This window comes from Lepisma saccharinum, chromosome 13 (assembly GCF_977018435.1).
Source record: "Lepisma saccharinum chromosome 13, izLepSacc3.1, whole genome shotgun sequence".
Classification (NCBI taxonomy): Eukaryota; Metazoa; Arthropoda; class Insecta; order Zygentoma; family Lepismatidae; genus Lepisma; species Lepisma saccharinum.
This window is the reverse complement of record NC_139241.1, coordinates 42,150,668-42,170,915: the sequence shown is the minus strand read 5'-3', so window position 1 is coordinate 42,170,915 and position 20,248 is coordinate 42,150,668. Positions and strand designations below refer to the sequence as shown.

The following is a 20,248-nucleotide window of genomic DNA, read 5'->3' as shown; positions in this document are numbered from 1 at the left end:
CGCCTTGATGTCCTCTACACACTATAAACGTTGTCGGCTTTTCATTGGGTGATTCATGGTCAGCCCATCATGTCCTATCGCCGCTGTTTTTCTCTGTCTTTCGAGACCAGAGTCCGCTGGAAAATGAATGTTAGACATCAGTTATGCACAGAGTTATTCAATATGAAGTCGGCAAATCCAAACGTTTATTATAATAGTAATAGTATCTGTGGCGTAACTACCGACCTTACTCGCACATGCCTCAGCAGAGGTGGGCGATCATCCAACCAGTTACGGAGTGACGTGTGGTCAGCACGACGAACCCTGAGTCGTTCCATGAGAGGGTTACGCAACCTCCCCAATTTCCTCATGATGATGGGTGGCCACCGGTCCCATACACTGGCCGAAATATCAGGAGACTCGAGCCAGCGCACGTCTCTTAGCCCGAGCCGAAAGCCTGATGCCTTAGACGGCCGCGGTGCGTTACGTTTATTATAACATAAATGTATATTTAGTTCAATGAAAAAAGGTGGAGAGTGAAAGCGTACATGTGAGAGAATTTACTTACAAGGACAATGACAAGCTCTTACCATTTACTTCTTGGCAATAGTCAAATTCACTCAAGACTTTCTCCAGCAAGCATATCCCGATCGAACTGTGTAATGGTTACAGCGACTATGCATCTTCGTAAGTCCTCTCAAGTTACAGGGAGGGTGGAACATATACCGCGTTTGTTAGAACCTGTCCCGTTTCCCGCTCTAGCGATGGCTCGACAGTTTCGGTGCCAATGAGAAACGAGGAAAAAGTCGTTTGTTCTACTGCAACGAACGAATGGAAGCCAGAAGAGAGGCGCTTACGTAGACGCTGTTGCCACGTTGCGGTCTAAGTCACGTGTTTTGTTTGTGTCTTGTTGAAGAAGCTTGTTTTGTAAGCGTGGTGCTGATTAGTGTGCGTTTTAAAATATCCAGAACGGAATTTATTCTGGTGATATTTGCTTGTGACCTTTTTGTGTTGAGTGTCATCTTAGCTGGAATATTCAGGAAGGGGAATTGTGTATATTTGTGTCTTCGGCTTTCCCCAGCACGGGGTTCACGCGGTCTGCAGCGGCAATGCCGCGTGGTTTCTGCTAGAAAAGCCAGCGATGATCAAGCGCGGGAAGCGGGACAGGTTGTAACAAACGCGGTATAGATTAAGTCTTTCACAAAACTATCTTACTTAGTTACTTTTCCGCTACCTCACTATTCAATAAAGAAAATTTGAATTGAAGCAGAGTTTTGAGGGAAAATGTCTTGCTTGACCCTCGCCCTCCCTGAAAGAAATCTGGCGGACGCCCCTGCATAGTCTATAGGTGGTGCATAAACTCAACTAGTGTATAGAGGGGTAAAAAAATATAACAATTTTACAATAGGAACCTAGTAAGTGAGCCAGAGTTAGTATTGGTCATGAACCGCATAATGACCTGATAGTCAATAATACCTGTACATTTGATCCCCCAAATTTTCTGGAGGGGTACAGTACCCTTTAACACCTTTCATTCGAATTTTTCCCTTCAAATAAATTTGACAGACTGCCGTCAAAAGTATCTATTTTTTTTAGTAGCTAAATGCAAACAGTTTGTTTTGTCTGCATTATCTCCCTATCCAAAGAAATCAAAACCACCATGTTGCTATTTACCTCCCTTGATATGTGCTCTCGGAAAATTTTATACGGAAGTAGAAACTGTTTAAAATGAGCGGAAAACGATGGACTGAAGCTTAGAACTTATCTACTCTTTAATTGTTCATGATTGTTAAAATTTGTTAAAAACTATATTTAAAATAGCCATAAAAATTTAAGAGAATCAATATTATTTTGTGAATATTGCTTGGCAGTACAAGGTTATGCAAGGGTTTTGAAAACTGCGAGCTAAATGACCTGTTCTAAAGTTGAATGGTCCATGTTTATAGGTCCTTCGACTTCGCTGCACTTTTTGATACTCTCTCTGCACACACGGTGCAACACCGACTCGTCTACTTTGTTGATTTGGTGTCTGCACCGTTCTGGAGCAGTATAGTGTATGGTCACGTGGTGCGTGCTAACTAATCAAATGAACGTTTAGAAGCAGCAGACAGGCATTTGTTGAATCTTCTGAACTTGAACACCGCCATTCGTCAACTTGGTTGAACGTCATTTCCTTGTAGAGTCGAATTACTTTCGGAACATCTCCAGCGGACTGCGGAGTCTGTCTAGCGAGCCTACTGGGCTTGTAGAACCTGAGCAAGGGGCTTAGCGATAGGTTCTGGGTTGAGATGACGTCGGCGGCTCGCTTCGTTAATTGGCTGCTTCGAGAATTGTGACTCGTTCCGAAGCTTCAAAAGCATAACTGCCAAAGATTGTTACGGAAATAATCTCCCTCTACCAGCTTGACATCGGAATACACCTATACTACTACACCTAGCGTCAAAAAGTGCAGCCAACTAGACGGAGCTTATGTGTGTGTGGAGGTCGAACTTTGTTCCCCCCAAATCGAAAACGTTCCTACGCCACTGTCCACACGTTCAACGCAAACGTTGGCGGTGGTGAATCTATTGAATCTAGCATGGAGATTGTGCGAATGATCCCAATCGTTTGATCAGAGTGTTGATCGAGAAATAGTTTCTTTAATGGTCCATCACATCCATGTTTGGGCGGATAACAATCAACTGTCGTTGTATACCGAGTACACACACATCATTGGTTCTACGAGTGGTGGATTAATGAAGCATTCATCCCAGAGGGCGGGTGACCACCTTTTTTCACTTCTCGCCCATTGTCGTCAGGAAAATAAGCATTTATTATTGTGTAAATTGGGAATCTAGTTCTAGGTGTCTCAAGACTGCAAGGTGATCGGATAGTTTTAGACATGAATAGGTCGAGCGCCTTGTCATACGTAATGTGCAGGGTAATTCAAAATGAATGGTACAACTTTACACAGTTACAGTATTATGACGTTACCTATTTATGATAGAAAATCAGACAAGGCATTAATATAAAGAAAGAGTTTGCAAGTTTTATTCCCACTTAGCGGGCTTAGTCTGCTTAGCCGATGCTCCACCAGGATCGCCAGTGTCGCAAAATGGCTAATGACCAGTGGAAGGCGTATTGTGCGTTGGACCTATCGAGAACTGATTCAATCACAAGAGTGCAAAGAAATTTCTGCATGCGTTTCGGTAATAATATATATGTTCACCCTTCCAAAAGATTTGCCAAAGCTACAAATGCGAATTGTTAGTGCCTTCGAAACCGTTGACAACGACTTGCTGTCTCGTGCATAGCAAGTACTTGATTATCGTTTGGATCTTTTCCGCTTTACACGTGGTTCCCATGTTCAATCTAGGCCTCCCCGATGGCGCAGTGGTAGCGCCCTCGCCTTGTAATCAAGGGGTCCCGGATTCGATACCCGGTGGAGATACATAGTGGTTCGGATCCCACTTTAAACTGTAGGTCCAGTCCCGATTAGCCTTACTGTGCATAAAGTGGACTTAAAACACAAAATCAATCAATCTATCATAAATAGTAACGTTTACATAATAACTGTGTAAAGTTGCACCATTCATTTCGAATTACCCTGTATAATGGGGTCTTTGTCAAATGATGATTTTAGGCCTAAAGTTAGTTTTCATCTCTGCACACAGAAACGTAAATGCATCGGTTGAAACAAAAATGCAGAAAGTGTTTAAATACATGATCGAGAAATTTGGAGGAAGGTACATAAAATAATGCATGAAGTGATGTATTAAAGTACAGCTCGACATAGAAAGAAATACTCGCATCATATGATGCATTTTGGCGTTACCATACGATAACGATAAAGAGTAATACATCGAACTGTACTCGTAATGCCTTCCCGATGGAGTAGCGGTAACGTCATCGCCGTGTAATCAAGTGGTCCCGGGTTCGATACCCAATGGAGGCACATTGCACAGTTCGGATCCCACTTTAAACTGTAGATTCAGTCCCGATTAATCTATCTGTGCGTAAAGTAGACTCAAAACAAGCAAGAAAAAGAACTCATGCGCATCAAACTGTAAGCATGGTTCTTGTCAAAGGACACACACACTAAATGCAGCAGAGAGATGCACTTTAACCAATCGGTGCGTTTCTGGTGCATCAAATGCATTTAATGCACTTAGTGTTCTGTGTATGGGGAGGGGCAATCACTCTCATGGCAGTCTCGTCTCGTCTCGTAAGTGAGGAGTTCTATCTCGTCTCGAGTTGGAAATAGGCCTCCCCGATGGCGCAGTGGTAGCGTCGTCGCCTTGTAATCAAGGGGTCCCGGGTTCGATACCCGGTGGAGGCACATAGTAGTTCGGATCCCACTTTGAACTGTAGGTCCAGTCCCGTGTGCATAAAGTGGACTTAAAACACCAATTCAATCAATCAATCAATCGAGTTGGAAATGTCTGCTCCGTTCTCGTCTCGTATATGGTATAAGCAATATTTACAGCGTATCATTAAGGCCAACAACTTTTCTTAGAGCCGTTTCTTACTTGTCAGACGCCTCTAACATTTGAAACACGACGCATTATTCTTAATGTAGCTATGGAACCACAGTGAACAATTAATGGATTAACTTGGCAATTATAAGAATCAGGTAGTTACTCTAAAGCAGTTAAGAAGCCTTAAAATACTCTAATAATAGTTTTACGTTATTAATTTATAATAACAATACTGATATTGATTACGTTACGACTACTTAATCAATTCTATACCAACATCCTGATTATCCTACAAAAATTTCTGGCCTAAAAGGAACCTTTTATTTCCCTCGATGAAATCTTATTCTTACCTCTCCTTAAAATTTTCTCCTCTTGATCAGCTCATGACTGACAATAGGCAAAGATTCATATACATTCTTACAACCATAGGCGTGCGCACGAGGGGTCAAGGGGCAGTTGTTCCTAATACTCTCACTTAGAAATTTAGTGTAGATAAATTTATTACCGTTATTAAACAATATTATTCGCTTTTAAAAATGAAGTAGGGTCAAGTGCCCATAGTTCGGATACTTAATTTCAAATTAGATTTTCAGTACCTAAATGTAAACAAAATAAGCCATAAATGTGTTGATAAACATTGAACATATATTGATTAATGTTTCTGAAAGTTATATTAACATTTATAAGAAATACTTGGTATATTTTATGAAACAAAGAATTGTATGCATATTTTTAGTCTGACAAAAAGGTTGCCTAATATCGGATAGGGTATTTCCTAATTTCGGATAGGGTTACTAATGAGTATTTGGAAAGGGTGCACAATTTCGGATAGTCGAAATTAGGTGCCCGTGTAGCATCCGAAATTAGGAAACCCAGTCGCATATTCAATATGGCGATTCTGTGCGTTCCCGCTCTGAAATAATGTGACTGAAACCACGTAATAATGTTTGCTGAATCTCTCAAGATTATATAAATTTAAGACAGAAATGAGTAAATACTAATCTTCTAGTTGTAGGCCTTAAGTTTGGATGGTGAAATATTACATCAAAACTCCGGAAAAGTCAGAAATATCAGCCACACACTAAAGAAACATTTCTCAAGGTCACGCACAAGGGTGAAACTGGGGAACGAAGTACCGTGTTAGTTGGCACTATCTGCACTTCGGCGCTGCTGTTCTAAGGTGGAAATTTCTTGGTATCCGAAATTAGGAACCTATCCGAAATATGGGCACTTGTGTATACTATCAAATAAAGAGGGAGTGGAACAGAGAACTTTTGTGCCACGGAAGCTTTCTTGGATGTCAATCACGAGCAAGCTAAACGACTGCAGCGAATTCAAAATGCCTGCATTCGTTTCGTTTTCGACCTAAAATATTCAGACCATTTGACATCGTACTTTGCGAAGGTCGAGTGGCTTAAATTAAGCGATAAACGTAATTTTCATAAGTTAATTTTACTGTACAAAATCCTTCAAATAAAAGACCCGCAATATCTCTATAACCGATTTCAACATCTTTCCGATTTTCACAGCCACAACACCAGATCGCGTGAAAGGTCTCTGCTGTCCATTCCACTCCACAAATCCAACTTTTATGCAAATTCTTTTACTGTTACTTCAGCAGGCCTTTGGAACAAGTTGCCACCTGAAATTCATGTCTCTTCCTCAATTGTGACGTTCAAAAAATTGTTAAAGTTACACATATTATACAATGAAAATTAAATGTTTGATTTCCCTATTAATATGGCGGGTGCAGAGAATGATAGAAGGACGTAAGGCACAAAAATTATTTAGCGTAATAGTTAAGATGAATTATCGTCAAAGTATATCGTTTTGGACTGTGTTTTAAGTATGTGTAATATTGGACTGTGCTTAAGAAAGTGTAGTGTTATGTATATGCTTGTACGTGTGTAAGGGCAAAAATATGTATGTGTGTGTGTGAGTGTGTGTGCCCGTATCTACAGGTTAGATTACCTTTCTTATATGTAATTTCTCTTTGTATTTTTTATTTCTCTGTAATTTTTTATATATTTTTTTCTTCCTTTTTTTTTCAATATTTTAATTATTTCATATTCAATTTTTTTGTAAACATGGTCAAGTGGAAGAAAAGGCTCCACAGCCTTAACTTCGCCATGTAAAAGAAGACGAAATAAATAAATAAATAAAATAATTGTTCTAATAGTAATTTTTGGTGGGTCTGGACACACATTATATACGACCCTGTTGAGTACCCATATACAATAAAACAGGGATATGGAATTAGGTTTTTCTTTCTCCGACAGAACTTTTATCAAGGCTTTTGCCCCCCTTAATGCCCTCTATGCTTACAACACCGTTCATTCGTTAGGAAAACAGCAATATCTACCACGAAATGTGAATTGCATTATTAAACTCGCTAGCTCCCCAGAACTTCCTGTTCCTTTCGTGGACCCTTAGCAGTCGTGACGAAGTGATGGCATTCACCAGGCCGCTCCAAATATGGCCAGAGGTATCCGTTACCCACTGCCACAGACGGCCAGGCGCGATCGGAAGGCGAGTCTATTTTAGGCCAGCTGGCAGGCACGGGGCGAAGAGAAAACAGCGTTTCCTTTCAAATACCAGAGGAACCAATTCGGATCTATATTTAATTCGATTATGTATATTTATTTTCAAATAACCCATTCCATTTCCTCGCACATTGGTGTGTTCATACGCCGAGAAAACCGTTCCTCTTTTGCATAAAATCTTACTATATATCAACGGCGTATTTAGAGGAGATCCGGGACCCTTCCCCAAAACAGTTGCAAGTACGAAAATTAAAGTACTATACAAATAGGTCGGTATTGCTGCTACAACCATTTTCGTCGTCTTCTTCTTCTAGAAGAACCAAACCCAACAAGCCTAACCCAATGATATGCTATTTATATATCATATTTATATATCATTGACAATCTAACCACCACAGATTATTTACTACCCTAAAAAGCTACCAACCAATGGGAATGCTTGAAAAGGTTGTAGCAGCAATCACTGCAATGCAAAACACTTATATCTCATCTGTGTAAAATGATGTTTCTCTAATTCAACCAAACTTACATGATGATAAAATTCGGTTGGAATTTGTATTGACAATATACGATATAAAAATAATAATAATATGGATCAAATGATAATGAAGGTCGCAGGAAATAACAACCTTTTTGTTATCTTAGTATTTTTTTGTGTTTATCTTGACATTATTTTCCTTCATATAACTGTTGCTTTAATACAAATCTTAGTGATCTAAAGAGGAAAGAAATAAGATAAGATAAGATTTATTTCATCCATGAATCACTTATTTGCATATACAGGCAGTGATATCGGACATGTCAGTTTGTTTACAATATCATAAACAATGCAGTAAGTATAATAAAACAATGAAATACAATATGGTTACAGTAAAATATAGTAAAATTATAATACAATAACATGATGTCAATACAATACATGGTAACTGTGGAATATAATAAAATATCATTGAGTACAACATAATGTTATAAAACTCTGCAATGAAAATGTTACCTTTTACCAGGAACCACACCATGTTTGGAGCCTCTGATACACATTGAGATGCCTCAATATCAGTATAGCATAATGTGTTTATGTCTTACTATACCTATTTTATTTTTAATAAGATCTAAATTAGCGAAAGTTGTGAAGATAAAATACATACATATATTATTGCAGGCTTAGATATTCATCAATTGAGTAAAAGTAGTGTTCCAGTAAGTACTTGTACAGTTCTTTCTTAAAAGCTTTGCAGGTTTCAATGTTTTTTATGTCGTTTGGAAGGTTGTTATACAAGAGAGTCCCTGAGTACTGTGTACAGATATTAGTAAGTTAGTTTTATTTCTTGTGTTGTAATTGTGTATGTCATGGTGGCATCTAAACAAATCGTAGAAGTTCGCTTTTACATAGCAGAGCTGGTGAGAAATGTACAAGCATGGGAGTAGCAGAAAACCTAGATCCCTTAACAGCTTCCTATTCTTACATGGTTCCTTTGGTCTTGCTCAAATTACGTAATAAATGTAATTATATGCTGCTCTGTTTCTACGCCATTTTTGCCTTTCTTGTAAAAATACTTAATAACATTTTTATTATCAACAGTAGTAGTACTACTTGTTGTTGTATCTTTGGGGAAGCTAACCCCCCTCCCTCTCTGGCATTCCGTCAGTCCCCATCTGAAGTTTGGTAAAACTACTTTATAATTTTTTTTGGCTGTGACAAATGAAAATGTAAACAGCAGATATTATTTTGCTCAAAACTTGATAAAGGTTAAATTCACAGAGTACAAACAACAGCGTTCGTCTGATTCAAGAGCCAAAGTCAAAGTAGCAGGAAGTATTTAGAATATTTTCTCTCGGCTTCAGCTATGAGTGGGAAGAAGGGGTGTGTGTGCAAGATATTGAAAATAAACTGTATGTATTTGAATGATATTTCTAGATTTTCTGTGTCCTATATTAACTTAATGTACACCCCCACACATAATTTACCTTCACATAATACTGTTAAACTTTTGAAAATGGAGTTGGTTTACAAAGTCCTCCCCTGGATAACCCATGAGCCCCCATTGAAGATCAATTCTGGCTACGGGCCTCACTGTTATTATTATTATTTTTGTTGTTTTTGTTGTTTCAGTGGAGTTAAGGGTGATCGTCTCCTCCAGAGGTGCCAAATTAAGATAAATTTTGGGGAGGCAAGGCAAATTTTGGGATGGCAAGATTGGCATAAGCAATACTTTATATGTGTCCTTCTACGTGTTTGGGGGGCAGAAGGTGCCTTGCCCCCCCCCCCAAAGTTGGCACCTATGGTTCCTTCCTATATTATGCTAAAATTAGGCAACTTTGTCATCTGTAACGTAATAACATTCAAAGAAAAAAAATAGCGAGAATCTACTTTTAATGTATGAATCCAAAAATTTGGTAAATTTTGTCATAAAAATATCTTTATGCACCAGAAGCTTATAGAAATTGGGCTCTGATGTCTATTCATCATGCACCTTGTCATCACTTTAGCCAGAAGTGGTAGATTACACAACAAAAATAAAGTAAAATAGACCTAAATATGACACTTTGTGTTAGATTATTTACCGGTATAACAAAAATGTGACTACATTGGTTGTTGGAGTAAGCTATTCACTCCAATGAAAATTCTCACACCAAGGCTAGTTAATTCAGAAAAAAATGTGCCCTTAATCCAACAGAGTAATGGTTCATCCACACATACACCCCCAATGCGAATTGAAATAAGTAATGCTACCCCTTGCACATTGCAATATGCAGTGAAGGAATATGAGGGAAATGTGATCAGCACCACACTCTAGCTGCCTTTCATTTCCCCACCCCAGGTACCCAATTATTAGATGCTATGCTGGGTAAACCCTAGAGCTGCTCCATGCAGGAAAATTTCTTGGGCATTTTCCATCTGCAATCACGCACCCAGAGAATCAAACTTGGGTCTCCTGTATGGCAGTAGACATCCTACCAACTGAACCACCATGGCTCAGTTTGCAATTATAAATAAATCCCTGTAGCAGGACATTTTGAAACATGTTTTTGTGTAAAAGATTCTTCTGAAAAATAAATTAATTTAAAAGTTCAATGCAACAAGTGACTCTGAATAAAATTTCATTACTGCATTTAACACAATGAGCATTATGTTGTTGGTAAAGCCAAAAAAAATTACAAATGCACATATTAAATAGAACACAGTTATAATGCTATACACTACTGAAGTGGTTTGTTCAGAAGCACCACTATTGTTTTAGAAATTTCACATTAGAAAATAAAGATTATTGCGTCTGTGTTTCTGAAGTTATTTCACTCGTCACCCACAACACTTCAATGCATGTTTTTATTCCACACAAGTATTCATTTGCATTTTTTTTTGTTGTTGTTATTTTGTTATTTAGTGGTACTTTTCTGCCACTTTTGGCTAATCGTGACAATGATGATGAGTGATATGGTGACATTGCTGAAGCGACACTCACAAAGAACACCCATACTCAGCCTGGGATTTGAACCCAGTACCCATGGCATCATAGCATGCAGTGCTAACCACTCTACTGCAGAGGTCGACAAGTATTCATTAATTGGTACTGCAATAATTATATGTAAAATTCTATGGTTGTTAAAAATATTATTTTAATGTCGCAAATGCCATTAACATCAATTTCAATATTTAAAGAAATATATGTCTCAGTTCATGCCTGGAGGAGCTTGGTGCAAAAGTTTAAATTCTCATCAGGATCCTTGAAACATGTAGGAATAAAAAACAAGTAAAAATAGATAATGTGCTAGTAAAATTGCATGCAAGTTTTAAAAAGCAGCTGAGTAGTATTATGTTTCAACTTAGACGTATTTCACTAAATAGTAACAATAATGATTTCCTCTTTCTTACAGGTTAGGAGAACTTAACCACCAACTACCACAATGGCGGACGATGAGGTGAGGTAAGTATCAAATGAAATTGATAAAATCCATTGAACTGCAGATAGGAAGAATTGAACTACATGTGTTTACTGGTCATTGCTACTGTATGGGCATTTTAGTCAGCCTTATGTTGGTTTCTATTTCTGATTATTAAGGGACACTCAAAGTAATACAGATATGAAGAATCCAGATTGTAATTTTCAAAAGAAAAAGGTTCAGTCAATCTAGTATTGATAATTGCTGATTCAATATTTACACGAATACAAATACAAAAATGGATAATTTGGGTTTACATTTTGAAAATATCCTTTGTTCATTTCACTTGATAATTTTAATTGCATGTGACATCTGATTTGTTACATTGTACACACACTTTCATTCTAAGTGAAATTGAGTCAAATATTTCTTCTACTTTTATCTACTGTCTAAAAATTTCACAGCTGTGTCCATGTTCTGAAAATATTTTTCAGAATTCACTTAAGTTCACAAGTTCTTGATTTTTACAATTGTACTTTAGTTTTAAAAGTTGTCATTTCTAAGCCAATCAGTTATGAAGTAATCAAGCGCAATTGGTGAAGTTTAGCATTTTTCATAGGTTCATTATACCCTTTCTGTTTCATCTGTGTTCATCATCTTTACTTTTCTTTATAACCCTACAAACATATGTTTTAAAGAATACTTAGTCAAACTTGATTCCACTTCATACAAGATGTTAATGTGAATCACACAAGTTCCTCATACAACAATTGTGAAATAATGTAGTAGCAAATGTTCCAGTATTTTATGGGATTCAGGTAATATTTAGGATATCAATGTTGATATTTACTTGGTAAAATTATTATGTAGTATGGCAAAAGTTATTGTACACTGATGTTGACTTAATGTCATGATAGAATAGAACAATTGCATGAGACAAGAGTTGGCAATTAAAATTTCAAAGTACACTGTTGATGTTGATGCCTGCCTTAAGGTTTATTATTCTGAGAAATGATAAATTATTTCTGATAATTACATTCTGCCTGAGTATTAAAGTAATTGACTCTCAAATGGTACATATTTGCAATACGCAAGCCATCACATAACACTTTACAAGACTTGTGCCTCAAATAACTGCAGAAGAAACTCTTTGGTTGCATTGCACTGCCATCAAGTTTCTTGAGTTAGAATAACAAATTTCTCCATCAGGTAAAATTGTAACCCAGAACTTTATATTGTGTATTGTCCCAATTTTTATTGTTCGATTATTAATATGTTCATGAGAAAAGCTAGTTTAGTTGTGTTTTTAGTCTCTCCTAGCTATTTTACCAATTGTATTTATTTTTATTAAGAAGTTTCACGTAGAATGCAATGGAAATCTCACTGCAAGTATTAGAATGAATCGCCACTGATTTTTTTATTGCATTGTCAGAAACTTCAATATTAGTTTTATTTTGCAAATTTCCAATAAATTAGGAAACCTCCATGACATTATGTTTTATTTTATTGAGCAATGCTGAAGTCAGGTAAAAGAGCTCCCATATGATTTATGGTGATCAGAGTTTTAGAAGTATAAAAGACATATACCAAGTACACTTATGTATGTTTTATTATTTCCACTTTTATGAATAGCACATATCATAAATGTATTGTGTTAGTTGTACATTTTCTATCTCTTTTTATGTATTGTGTGAGTCTGTGAAATAAGTGTATGAAATAAATTTAAAACAAATTAATAAACTTACAATTGAAGCTTTCTTGGTAAAGTGTGCTGAAGACAGTCTCTTGGGTTGGTTTATAGAGGTGTTTTCATCAGAGTTGTTCACCATCCGGAGGGTGACCCTCATGATGTCAGACCTCACTACCACCCTCCGGAAGAGTTATGAAGGTTAAGGCTTGGGTGATTTGTGAGGGTGAGCCACAAGGGTGAGGGTAAGGGTGATTGTGGACCATGTGGGTGAGGGCATGTGAGGGTAGGGGTAAGGTCAAATCATGAAAATGAAGGTGAGGGCAGGATTGTTAAAAGTTCAGAACCTGTAAATAAATTCAATTCCGATCCAGGAGAGAGAATCAGAAAGCATAAATGAGTTCTAGACAATAAAGAACCTTTTATATTATTAATATTAATGTATTTCAATTCAGTCCCCAGAATCTCTTATCCGGATCACTTTAAATATGGTAAAAGTTCGGTAATCAAATTGCAATTGTGTGTGAGGAAAAATGTTCCTGTCCTGTTGTGGAACCCAATAGAACCCGTTAGAAATTCTGGGTTCCTGGACATTTAACAACCCCCAGGGTTATTAAAGGTCCAGGAAATGTAAATAAATTCAATTCCAGTCTGGGAGAGAAAAGCAGCAAGCATAAATGCATTCTAGATTGTAAGGAACTTTTTCATCTTTAAATTCGGTCCCTGAACCTTTTTTCCAGATCAATTTAAACACAGTCCAAGTTTGCTATTGGGTTCCTTGTAGATGAGACATATATATATGAGTGTCTCCTCATCGTATCATTACTCATCCTAATTGTCATTAATATCTGAAAGTGGCAAAAAAGCGATGCCAAATAACAAAAAGCAATGAGAGGTTCAGTTGTTGCACTTGGAACAGCCATACTGTTGTCATGGTCACAGGCATCATGGCATTTTGGCAGATTGGGTACAAAATTTTACATTTATTTCTCTTGGAATACCCAGACACATCACAGGGGTATTCATCATCCAGAAGACTTGTGAGGGTAAGGGTGAGGTCAAGTCATGAGGGTGAGGGGTGTTGATTTAAAATTAACACTTCTGGTTTTAATTTGAGAGATAACATCACTCCCATCGTCTGGTAACCTGACTGAATGTCTTCAGCAAATTAAATTAATTTATCAAATAAAACAAAATCTAAAATGTATTTAATGCAACATCGATTTTACAGTCCCAGATATTACATCCCCACATAATACATGCAACTTTTCCAGTCAAATTAAATAAAATATTAGAATTATTTCCTCGATTTTACATGTTTCTCTATTATAATTTCTTTAACCACAGTCCCCTGGAGAATGTATAATTGAGGTTACACTGTAAATGGAAAAATTACACTTTATGAACTGAAAGAGTAACGTAAGACAATGCAGTAAAATACACACTAAAACAGGAGCAGTTTTCTCTTTAACATTGAAAATAAAGCAAATTCTAATTTTATTTCAAATATCACATGCTTCAAAAAAATATTAATTCTGTCTTGCAATTGATAGCCATCATTTTTCATTAAAAATATATTTATGGTATATCTAATCACCAGTTTAAATTCAATATTTTACAAACCGACCTACGTAGCTTGTAGATTACAAGGAAATAATTTGTTATTATTAAAACTATTTATGCATTCCATGTAAAATAACTATTATGATTTAACATCTGATTGTGAATGTGTGGCCAACCCTAGATGTGAGATCTTAATTGTTTACTACTTATTGACATTGCATTGTAGTACTCTGTCAAACAGACATTGAAAACACAACATTTGGGTATTATCACAAAAACGAGTGTTTCTAATGTTCTTGATTAAGATATCGTGAGAATATACCTACAAAAATCCATGGAAGTGATTTGTTTTGGAAGACTTAAAATAATAATAATAATAATAATAATAATATATTTATTTAGCAGGCTAGGTTCAGTGTATCCTTGTCAGAATACATTAGTGAGATCAGATCATGAATATAAATTATTGAGTGACTCTCTGTTGTGCAAAATGGAAAAGTACAATAATAAAATTGCAGAACTAAGAGCACTGCTGGGTTTACTAATTCTAAAAAGATAATGACACACTTACATGGTCTTCATTGTATTTTCTTGTGTGTGTAATTTTTGTCTATGTTGGGCAAATGGCAAAAACTCATATTACAAGGATTCAGAATTTTCATCTGTTGATGTTCCTGAATAAGTTATTATTAGGCTCACACAGCCTCTATATCAATCAGGGCGACCAAAACATGGTATTTTTGTCACAACCACTATGACCTAGATTGAAAATGCATATGCATATGCATATTAGACAACTTTGTTTTTTATTGTAAAACATCTCTGAAGTTATAACCAGATACGAAATTTCACAATATGACCATTGCTTTAAGGGGATAAATATATCATTGATATTAATTGTTTGTCAATCATACCTATTCAAATACACTGTACATGTCCATATTCCATTCTATAATCTAAAAAAAATCATTACTTATTTACTATTTTCCTATTTTTAAAAAATAAATAATAAATAAACATGTACATTAAATAGAATAGGTGTTTGTTTTATCTGTTTTGTAATGTTTGTCTTCATTCTTCTCTTCCCTTTCCCTCTGATCTTCTTCAACCCATGCAGTAATGGTGCTGGAATAGAAAAAAGGTACTGCCTTAATGTCAGTTCAACGAGGCCATTCGGTGGTCACAATTATGATTCCTCACACTGCACAAAAGAAGGAAATTGAGCAGCCATGGTATCAATTTCATAATTGCACAGTTATTGACAGTATATGTAGTGTAAAAATTGGAAACTCTACTCATTTCAAATGGAGTTTTATTTGTACTGCGAATATGACAATGTTGTTTCTATTATTTGGAAAAATTTGTTTACAGAGTTAATCAAAATTTAAGATCTCTGATTTAATATCCTAATAAATGTTTTCTTCTTAGCCTCTGTGCAAGAAAAAGGTAAAAATTGGATTTAGTAATTCTCAGTATCTGCAAAATAGCTTCTTATGATATTTATATTTGTACTTAATGTGTTGTTAGATTTATTTACACGTAAATATTTATAATAACTGGAATTTCAGTGCAAGCATTTGCAATAGCATTTACAATTTCAAAGAGTTTCTTCATAAATTAAAGTACTTGAAACACAGTTTTTTTATGTTGTATTTGGTTGAATTAAAACAAAAATCATTACTTACACTGCGATTTAGGCATTCAAATCATGCCTGCTCTTCTTCCATCTTGTTGTGATAACCTTGTAGGTACCCCCACCCCCACCCCCAAAGACCCTTGAAAATATCAATAGCACAATGCTGTGGTGATCACCAGAGTAAGTACACAAACTTGACGAAATTACTGCAAGCGACTTGTAAGTATATGTGTGGTGTGCCTTTCCTCTACTGGCATGATATAAATTCAGCACCAATTACAACTGGTTGGGTTTCTTAGCAATCTGCATGATGTATTACATTTTTCCTTTTTTTTTACTTTTTCTTTAGAAATGTCTGAAATTTTTATTGCAGTTGTATTTTTTCCTGGATTTTTTAAAGTGTTTTTCTTCCAGTTTTATTTTTGTTCTTTGGTGAAATATATGTTTTATATAGTTTATACTGCAATTAACTATTATTTATTTGATATCCTATAAAGCATGCTACATAATGGAAAAAAGTGTGAATATATACCTTTCAAAAAGTCCAGAATTGGACAAATTTTATTTGCATCAGTACATGCAATACATGTACTAATTCTCACATAAACCTTTGATTTGAATAAAATATAGTGAAAGGATTTTTTGAAAGTGTCCACTGGAATAATATTAAAAAATGACATAGTTATTTTCATCCTGCGATTTTTCTTACCAAAACCCTATTTTGGCTAAAAGTATTATAATATTTAGTTAAACACTAATGTTTTATATCTCCACTAAGTTGTGTGTATTGTTTTGGAAATGTCACACTAATTTATTGACTGTTCCTACACATTCAGCTCTGACGAAGAAGAGGAGTACAAGGCAGAAGATGCAGTAAGAAAAAGTTTTGAAAAATGTATACTAACATGTGAACTTATACTAACGTATAATTTTAGCAACTTATTACATTCTTGCTTTAAGCAATGTTCATTTACTAAAGCAAATAACCACTGCATAGAATTCTGCATAGTAAGTATCTCTGATAAGTTTGCGATAGTCTAAAAATTTCTTTCTGCTGAAATCGACTGCACTACAAGCTTCAATAGAAGACGAAAATAGGAAATACTCTTAGAAAACTTGAAAATTATGTTAATGTACATACATCTTTTCTCATAGTTTCCAGATTTTTTTCAAAAATATGTTTACTATCATTTCAGCAAATATTTGTGGAAGATTTAATTAACATCTTCAATGTTAATCTTCATTTGCTAATGCTTTAATAACATGGCTTCCAAATAGAACGTATTTGCTGAAATTTCTCATGATTTAATGTTATAAACAGGATTAAAAATCATTTTTTTAAGTCTTCTGTTTCTTTCCTATTTGACATTGCTTTTCTTTTGCTATGAACACTTACATCTTACACTCACAACCATTAATTTTAAGTGCACTATGTCATGAACTTTTCAGTAACTTAGACTTGCCTGAGTCCATAAAAAACATGTGAAAGTCATTGTAATGTGTTGAAAGGCACAGCAAAAGAACATTCCAATCCTTGCACATGGCAGAGTGGACCAATGAGCACTAATAGTTAACCAACCAAATGTTTGCTCAATGTTTATCAATTACTTTGTGATGATAAACATTGACACATTACAAATATTGACATGTTTAACATGTTCAGTATTTTTGTTTTGAAGCTTTAATTTGCACATATGTTCTAACATTTCAAGTACACATTTACATACAAGGAGTTACATCAAATATGATTTATTCCTCATCATTTTAAAGAACACCTTTTCTGTCTTTATATGTTTGTGTAAAACACAAAACATGTTTAACATTAGTATGGGAACATATAAATATAAATGTGGTGATTGTAACAGAAAACTCTAGTGTTTGTAATGTTTGTGTAGTTCAACACTCAAGCATACAAAGTAATGTATATCATATGGAAAATTTTATATGAGATTTTTCATGATCATTCATAGTACTCTATATACAATCCCAAGTGTAATTTTAAACATGTTCAAACCAAAATTTTGCATAAAAATAGTATCAATATACATTTTGAAGATACATGTGTATGCGTGTGCACACATGAGTGTATAAATGTAAATAGTAATTATGTTTGGCAGCTGAAAACACTGGAATAATTGTGGCTTTCTTGTGAATATTGCGATTTTTTCTGAGATGTGATGACAGAGCAAGCATATTCAAACCACAGTTTTTGTTCCAATCTAATCAAAAATAGATTAGGTGTGTTAGTTGAATTTTAAACTGTGTGGCTGTCTTGTTGCACTACTGCTTTTGATTACTTCTCCATCACATATTTTCTATTCTTATATAAGTCGTCAAAAAATATTTTTTCTCAACACATGATCATTTCAAAATTTGACCATTTTAAACCTGGTTCACAGAGAAAACTTAAAAAAATATTTTATTATTTTATTTTTACATAGGGAAAAAACATGATCATAAAATTAGAACATTGAGTGTCGATGTTAATCAAATTTAATACATGAAAGAATGAAACATTAGAACATCTATGTGCAAGATGCTGTGTTACATTTGTGTTACTGCCAGCATTTGCAAGCTTTTCTTGATTTTGAAATAAGTAAACACTGAAATATTCATATTACCTTCATTGCATTTTACTTGAACTTTCTATCATTCAGAAAGGAATGGAGCTTAAGAATGGGAATTTATATGTTTTATATGTTGCTAAACAATGTAGAGTTTGGAATATATAAAACTTCTTTCTGATCAGAAAATATTCAGCCTTTATTAAACCAGATCCAAATTAAATGTATTCTACAACTAGGGATGTGGTGGAGGATTTTTTTTTAAATGTTAGAAGTCAGGATGTTAATAATGAAAGAGGAATTACATATGTTTATTTTTAAAACTTTTCTCTCATCGAAGATGTCTTTCACCTTCCACCCTGCATTTCAGATCTGGTTCTCCATTATTTCTTCTATATATAAATAATGTAGACTTTTCTGATTGTCTATTATCCCTGTATGAAGTTGAGTTTCATAATTTTAACTTTAAGAACCTATTACAACAAAGTTTGCCTATTTCGCTCTACATTGTTACACATATTTAATCTTCTTGCTTACTTTTTAAAATACCAAACGGCCTGCACTTATAATAGCAGCCTGTTGTACTATATGTTTATATGTTGAGATGCAGTGAACATGTGAAAAATATTTCTCTTCTAACACTATTTCTGTAAATGTGCAATGGATGCTACATGTGTTTGTTTCATAAAAATTAACAACTTAACCAATTATTTCAGAAAATATTCTAATTTTATTTTTTCTCTCTTTCTTTCAGAGAAAAAGAATTGAGGAGGCACGTAAGAGAATGGAAGAAGTAGGTTCCTTTTTACTAATCGCATGCTTTGGGGAGGGGAAACCAGGCTAGTTTTGGGAAAAATGTTACATATGCATATACATACAAACCATGATACGTTGATATATATATGTATATGTATACATAATGTACATACACACATGTTCGCAGACATCTACATAAAAATAAAAACAGTTCAGTCTTCTGATTGAGTTCATAAAATGTGATAGTTTATTTTTTAAAAGATATCATTGAAATACACATGTAGGATATGCAATGAAGTCTCAAATACTTCCTATTTTAGATAAACTGCCAGAAGGTGTTATGGTTAAGAAAATTCTCTTCTTGCATTTGTGTGTAGGTTATTGTAGGACTAATAATATAAATATAAATGTATTTGTGCAGTGGCTAAACATCTTATTTCACTCAACATTTGGAACATTATCAAACAACACAGAGAATTCATGTGAACTCCAATGAAATGTTGAGAATAAGAGAAGTTCAGCCATTTCAAGTACATCTTATTTACTATTATTTGTGCTACAATTAAGGAATTTCAAAATATCTTGTCTATGATACATAATTATTTATTTTATTAATCATATATAATCTTATTTTAATGAGATTATTGATAATGAACATTCATATTTATGCTAATATATTTTTCATATATCTTTATATTTGAATGATTTCAGAAAAAAATTATCAATTGAAATGTTAATTTTAAGTAAATTAATTTTCAGATATAAAAATTAATATCTACGATCTAGTTACATTTTTACATATACAAATAATCATGTAGATATTTTCTTGTGATTATGATATGCTAGAAATAGACTCTAAAATTAACTAGATACAAGTGATATTACACCAAAAGTATTAATGATATCCTGTTTCTTGTTTATGGTTTTGTTCATTTTCTCTTCTAATATCAAAATGTTCATATTATAGAATCTCTATTCAGATTTATTCATTTATATATTAGTTAATATCTTGAATTTTAAATCTGAAAAAAAAACATTTTAAAGTGGATACATATACAATTTAACTCCTATGAGGCGATGAAATAATTATCAAACACATATTATTTTATAAATGCTTATGATTACTAGTCTCAACATAATGAGAAAACCCAATATGTCTGGTTCCTCCCTGGCAAACACCTGGA

General features: G+C 34.6%; 1 protein-coding gene across 13 annotated transcripts in view; it reads left to right on the top strand.

The window, feature by feature from the left end:
- Window positions 1-20,248, top strand: part of wupA (troponin wings up A) — a 108,985-nt gene that overhangs the window by 10,306 nt on the left and 78,431 nt on the right. For 9 of the 13 annotated variants that reach the window (XR_014442876.1, XM_083134082.1, XM_083134080.1 and 6 more), the window contains exons 2-4: window positions 10,853-10,902; window positions 16,581-16,617; window positions 19,063-19,101. Coding sequence is in view for 12 of the 13 variants with exons in the window: in XM_083134082.1 (XP_082990208.1) it covers window positions 10,883-10,902; window positions 16,581-16,617; window positions 19,063-19,101 (96 nt within the window). In the remaining variant the exon portion in view is untranslated. The remainder of the gene's footprint in view (window positions 1-10,852; window positions 10,903-16,580; window positions 16,618-19,062; window positions 19,102-20,248) is intronic. The other 4 variants (XM_083134083.1, XM_083134089.1, XM_083134090.1 and 1 more) reach the window with 4 other exon arrangements.